At 53.0% G+C, this 6,488-nt stretch overlaps 1 protein-coding gene across 1 annotated transcript; it reads left to right on the forward strand.

The window, feature by feature from the left end:
• Positions 1 to 1,694: 1,694 nt before the first annotated feature.
• ETH_00028135 (TCP-1/cpn60 family chaperonin, putative) lies at positions 1,695 to 6,234 on the forward strand (the record flags this gene model as incomplete). The annotated part of the gene is made up of 8 exons (XM_013380356.1): positions 1,695 to 1,792; positions 2,052 to 2,197; positions 2,718 to 2,892; positions 3,229 to 3,313; positions 3,974 to 4,201; positions 4,445 to 4,768; positions 5,157 to 5,369; positions 6,124 to 6,234. Coding segments are annotated over 8 exons (1,380 nt in total), but the record flags the coding sequence as incomplete, so codon positions are not given.
• Between the last annotated feature and the right edge of the window lie 254 nt (positions 6,235 to 6,488).

Below are 6,488 nucleotides of genomic sequence, written 5' to 3' on the forward strand. Positions count from 1 at the left end.
CCCTAAACCCTAAACCCTAAACCCTAGGTGCAGTTCCACACTAACAGCAGCGGCTGCAGCAGCAGTTGCGGCTGCAGCGTGAGTGCAGCAGCAGCAGCAGCAGTATCTGCTGCGTCAGTGACTGCAGCAGCAGCAGTGGCTGCACCATCAGCGGCAGCAGCAGCAGCAGTAGTAGCTGCAGCTGCAGCAGCAGTAGCTGCAGCAGCAGCAGTAGCTGCAGCAAATCCACTCCCGCGTCCCTTTGTGTGCTGCTGCTGCTTCTGCTGCTGCTGCTGCTGCTGCAGAGGGGGGCCCCCCCTGCCCCCAGGGGCCCGCTATGACCCCATGGGGCCCCTGGGTACAGACCCAGCCCCAGACCATACCCCGCTGCTGCCCTTTGAGGGCCCCCAGGGGCCCCCGGGGCCCCCAGGGGCCCCCGGACCCTCGGGGGCCTCAGGGTCTAGGGGGCCCCCCTTCGCGGGGGGCCCCCTAAACCCTTTTGGCAGGGGCCCCCTGCCGGACCCTTTTGGGGGCGGGGGCCCTGGCCGGTTCTTCATGTAGAAGGGTTCAGGGTTTAGGGTTTAGGGTTTAGAGGGTGCAGGCGGGGAGGAGGCTGGCTGCTGCTTGTTCCTCCATTCTAGGGTTTAGGGTGTAGGGTTTGGGGTTTGGGGCCCTCAACTTTATTTTAGTTTTTTGAATGGCAGCAGCCAGGTGTACAGACACCTCGTTTTGCCCCAGGCTTTGCTGCTGCTGCAGCTCCAAACAAAAGACAGTTGGGCTCTGAGGTGTACGTACACTCCGGCGTCGCAGTGCTGCTGCAACAGCTGCTGCTGCTGCTGCAGCGGCTGCTGCAGCAGCGCTGGCGCTGCAGCTGCTGCTTTTGCTGCTGCTGCAGCGCTGCCGCTGCAGCTGCTGCTTTTGCTGCTGCTGCAGCGCTGCCGCTGCAGCTGCTGCTTTTGCTGCAGCAGCAGCAGCTGCTGCTGCTGCCGCTGCTGCATGCCAGCTCGCTTGTGCAGCAAAGAGAGCTAATTTTCACTTATTGCGTGCGTCTTCAAGGACTCGGAGATTTAAATTTGAGGGGCGCGGAGTTCCATTTCGGGTGTACGTACACCTCGGACCTGCGCGCGGTGTCTGCATGCGGTCTGCATGCAGCAGTTTTTAAATGCAATTCGCGAACAGCTAGCTAGCTAGCCAGCTAGCCATTTGATAGCGTTAGCTTTAGAGGAGCTAAGGGCTGTTAATGCTGCTGCTGCGGGTGGGCGGAGGCTGCGGATCCTCAGGTGTACGTACAGCCCAGTTGCGCAGCGCAGCACATCTTGGATTTCAAAAAGCAATTTAAATATTTCCCTTTTCTATTTTGCTGCTGCTGCTGCAGCAGCAGCAGAAGAAGTGTGTTGGGGCTGGCGGTTCTGGGGGCTGGGGGGCTGCGCCGTGGCCCAAGGGTCTAGGGTTTAGGGTTTAGGGTTTGGGGTTTAGGTGCTGCAGCGTATTTATTTTGAAGTGCAACATATAAGCTTTGCCTGCAGGCAATTTCATAGAGGAACCCGAAGAGGGCAGCGGGAGACCACCGGGCCCGCTGCTGCTGCTGCTGCTGCCCTTGCCGCTGCCTGCTGCTGCTGCTGCTGCTGCAGCTGCTGCTCCTCAGGTGTATAGACCCACCAAGGCTCCCTAATCTTTCAAGTAAGACGCCGAACACAGCTGTGGTTCCACGTCTCATGACTGCTGCGGCAACAGCAGCAGCAGCAGCAGCACGTGCAGCAGCAGCAACAGTAGCAACAGCAGCAGCAGCAGCAACAGCATTAGAGGCAGTAGAGTAGGAGAGGCGTTTCACATTTCAGCGGCTGCTGATGTGTACATGCACCTGATTTCGCCACGAACAGCCCCCCGCAGCAGCAGCAGCAGCAGCAGCGGGAGCAGCAGCAAGCGGCGTAGCAGCAGCAGCAGCAGGAAGCGATCCAGCAGCAGTAGCAGCAGCGGCAGCAGACACGCTCTTCAGCCCCAGCCTCACCCCTCCCCGTGCATCCCCCCAACCCCTGCTGCTGCTGCTGCTGCTGCTGCTGCTGCTGCTGCAGGATGAGCGTGTCGGTGGTGAACGCGAAGGCCGACGTGCTGCGTGCTGCTGCAGCACTAGCAGCAAACTGCAGCGCAGCAAAAGGGCTGCAGGATGTCTTGAAGTCCAACTTGGGGCCCAAGGGCACAGTGAAGATGCTTGTGGGGGGTGGGTTTGCTGCAGCAGCAGCAGCAGGAGACACAGCAGCAGCAGCAGCAGTTTAGTTCCATTTAATTTGCTGCAGCTGGATCGATTCCCTTTTTGCTGCGCCCTGCTGCTGCCTGTGGGGCTGCTGGGGTGTATGTACACTCCACTGTGGGGCCCCACACTCAATTTTAATTCCTAAATTGAAAAAGTAGAAAAACAAAAATAAAAAGAAATTCATAAAGGGCTTTGGGGAGAGCTAGGGTTTAGGGTTGGGGGTTTAGGGTTTCGGATAGAGAGCAGCAAAGAGCGCCAGCTGGCTACTAACTTCATTGCTGCTGCTGCTGTGCCTGCTGCTGCTGCTGCTGCTGCTGTCCCAATCCCTGCTGCTGTCTCAATCCCTGTCGATGCTGCTGCTGCTCTTCCAACCCCTGCTGCTGCTGCTGCTCCCCTCCCCCCCCCTCCCGCTGCCGCCGCTGCCGTTCTCCCCTTCCCCCCGCCGCTGCTGCTGCTGCTGCCGCTGCTGCTGCTGCTGCTGCTGCAGGGGCGGGGCAGCTGAAGCTGACGAAGGACGGGTGCGTGCTGCTGCACGAAATGCAAATCCAACATCCAACAGCAGCTTTAATTGCAAGAGCAGCAACAGCTCAAGACGAGATCACTGGAGACGGAACCACCAGCGCAGTCCTCTTCGTCGGAGAACTTCTCCGACAGGCCGAACGGTCAAACCCCAAATTAGGGTTTAGGGTTTAGGGTTTAGGGCTGGGGGCCTGGGGGGGGCGGGGAGAGGGTTTGGGCGCTGAGGGCTTGGGGTTTAGGGCGTGGGGTTTGGGGCTTAGGGTTTAGGAGCTAACGGGGGAAGGGGGCCTGGGGACTGAGGGTTTAGGGTTTAGGGTTTAGGGTTTAGGGTTTGAGGCCGTGGGTCGTAGGAGGTGCCGCCAGAGCTAATTTTTTGCTCTTTTTCACCAGTTGTTAATTATTACAATTAGTGAATTGTTTCAATAATTTAATTAACATTTATTTATTTATTTATTAATTTATTATTTATTTATTTGCAGATTTATTGCTGAGGGAGTTCACCCGCGGCTGCTGTGCGCGGGTTTCGATAAGGCCCGGCAGAAGACTCTGGAGCTTCTGGATGAGGTAATAAGTAAATGAATAAAATAAAAAAAAAATAAATAAATAAATCAAACAGACAAATAAAATAAATAAATAAAAATAAACGTATAATTAGTTGAAAGAATTAAATGCTAGGGATTGAATGGTGTGGGCGGCTCCTCCAGCTCTCCAAGCAACTCAAAAGATCATCCACAGGCTGCCTCTGGGGTTTAGGATTTAGGGTTTAGGGTTTAGGGTTTAGGGTTTAGGGTTTAGGGTTTGTAGCGTTTCTGGGGGCTACTCTGCCTTCGCAGCATTCGCTGCTGTTTCATGAGTTATGCCGCTGTCTTGCTGCTGCTCTTCAATTAAAACCCGCTGAGGGCTTTCTAGCTAGCTGGCTAGCTAGCTAGCTAGCTGGCTAGCTAGCTGGCTGGCTGGCTAGCTAGCTAGCTGGCTAGCTAGCTGGCCTTCTGGCTGGCCAGCTAGCCAGCTGGCTAGCTAGCTGGCCTTCTGGCTAGCTAGCTAGCTAGCCAGCTGGCTAGCTAGCCGTTCGGGTAGCTGCGGATCGCCTGACGAGTGGCGCCGTTGCTGCTGCTCGAGTGTCTGCTGCTGCTGCTGCTGCTGCTGCTGCTGCTGCTGCTGCTGGCGCCGCTACGACCGCCGCCGCCGCCGCTGCTGCTGCTGCTGCTGCTGCTGCTGCTGCAGGTGAAGGTGAAGGTCGCAGTGGAGCCGCGGCCGGACCGGGAGCTGCTGCTGTCGGTGGCGAGGACTTCTTTAAGAACAAAAGTGGAAGGAAGTTTGGCGGACAAGTTGGCGGAGGACTTGGTGGAGGCGATGGGGTGTCTGTACAGGCCGGGAGAGCCGCTGGACCTCTTCATGCTCGAAGTCCTCCACATGAAGCACCGGCTGGTCGACGAAACCAAACTCATCAAGGCGAGGGTTTAGGGTTTAGGGTTTAGGGTTTAGGGTTTAGGGTTTAGGGTTTGGGGTTTGGGGTTTGGGGTTCCGGATTTCGTGTTTCGGGCGGGCGGGCGGGAAAGCAGGAGGAAAGCAGCGCGAAATCCGGTGGGAAGTGTTTGAAAGTTTCGGAAAAGCAAAACGAAAAACAAAAGAACAAATAAATAAACAAAAGACGAAAAACAACGAAAAAGGGTTTGGAACGGAGCGGGTGTTCAGGGCATGGTGCTGGACCACGGCTGCAGACACCCCGACATGCCCAAACGCATGCAAAACTGCTTCGTGTTGACTTTAAATGTTTCTTTGGAGTACGAAAAGAGCGAAGTTGCTGCTGGCTTTTTCTACTCTTCGGCGCAGCAGCGGCAGCAGCTGGCAGCAGCAGAAAGGAGCTTCACAGACGCCAAGGTGCAGAAGATCATAGACTTCAAACGCAGTGTCTGTACACCTCAGAACAACAGACACTTCCTCCTCCTCAACCAAAAGGGAATCGACCCCCCCAGCCTCGACATGCTCGCCAAAGAGGGAATCATGGCCCTCAGACGGGTCTGCTGCTGCTGCTGCTGCGCCTGCTGCTGCTGCGCCTGCTGCTGCTGCTGCTGGGGTGGTCGTGGGGTGGTGGTGCTGCTGCTGTTGCTGCTGGGGTGGTGCTGCTGTTGCTGGGGTGGTGCTGCTGCTGCTGCTGCTGCTGATCCTGCTGCTGCTGCTGATCCTGCTGCTGCTGCTGATCCTGCTGCTGCTGCTGATCCTGCTGCTGCTGTTGCTGCTGCTGCTGCTGGTGTGCTGCTGTGCGTCGTTGGCGCGTCGCGGTTGCAGCAGCGTACGTGGCTGCTGTGCGTCCGCTGCTGCTGCCGCTGCTCGCTGCGTGCCCCCCCCCCGCTGCAGCGCAGCAGCAGCAGCAGCAGCAGCAGCAGAGTGGGGGTTGCTGCTGCAGGTGAAGCGCCGGAACATGGAGCGAGTGCCGCTTTGCTGCGGAGGCAGCGCAGTGAATTCTGTGGAAGATTTGAGAATAGAAGATTTGGGATTTGCTGCTGAGGTGTACGAACAGTCCCTCGGAGATGACAAGTTCACTTTTATCGACGGAGTCCAAAACCCCAGAAGCTGCACCATCCTCATCAAGGGTCCCAACGACCACGCAGTCGCGCGCGTGAGGGTTTAGGGTTTAGGGTTTAGGGTTTGGGGTTTAGGGTTTGGGGGTTGGGGGTCGGGGTTTAGGGTTTGGGGTTTACTAATTACTCAATCTAACTAGGAATAATTAGTTAATTAATTAAATTAATTATTTAATTAATTAAATTAAATTAATTGTTTTGTTCACTTGTGTATTTAGATTTTTAGTGCCATTTTTGCCGTTTTAGAGTTGAAGATGCAATTTATGACAAAAAAGGCAAATTAAAAATTGTGAATTGCATATTTAAAATAAGAAATGATTAATTATTAATTGGTGGATTGATTTAATGATTTATTGGCCAATTAATTCATTTGTTTCCACTTATAATTTCTTTTTTTCCATTTTAAAGTTAAATAGATGCAATTCATCATGTGTGAAGAGCAAAGAATCACAAAAAAGCCACGAAAAACCCAAATTAAGAAGTGTAGACTACAGATTTGAAATTAAAAATAAATATTTATTAAAGAATTAATTGGATGATTTGTTGGCCAATTGGTCCATTTATTTCCATTTAGAGTCTCTTTTTTTTCATTTTTTAGTCAAAAGATGCAGTTTATCATGGACGAAGGGCCAAAAATCCCAAAATGCCAGCAAAAAAAGCAAATTAAGAGTTATAAATTACAGATTAAAGACAAGAAATGATTGTTTATTAATTGGCGGATTAATGAGATGATTTGTTGGCCAATTGGTCCATTTATTTCCCTTTAAGGTCCCTTTTTTCCCAACGTTTTAGGTAAAAGATGCAGTTCGAGACGGCCTGCGGGCCATCAAAAACGTCATCGACGACGGCGCTGTAATTCCTGGCGCGGGGGCTTTCGAAGTGGCGGCTTACTGCAGACTGCAGGTAAAATCTTTTCTTTTTTTGTTTTTTGCATTTAAACGCCCTTTTAAACCCTTTTTAAACCCTTTCAAACCCTTTTCAAACCTCCTTTGTCCTCCCATTCAATTCAGGGTCTTCAGGGTTTCTTTTAATTTTTTTTCGGCCTTTTAAAATTCCGCCAAACCCTTTTTGAGGCCTCAACTCCCTCTTGAGCCGTTTTTGGTTTTTTTGTTTTTTGATTTCTTTCATTTTTTAATGCCTTTAAAACAATCTTCAGA

The sequence above is a fragment of the Eimeria tenella genome, genomic scaffold (genome assembly GCF_000499545.2).
Source record: "Eimeria tenella Houghton genomic scaffold, Eth_scaff541, whole genome shotgun sequence".
NCBI lineage: Eukaryota > Apicomplexa > Conoidasida > Eucoccidiorida > Eimeriidae > Eimeria > Eimeria tenella.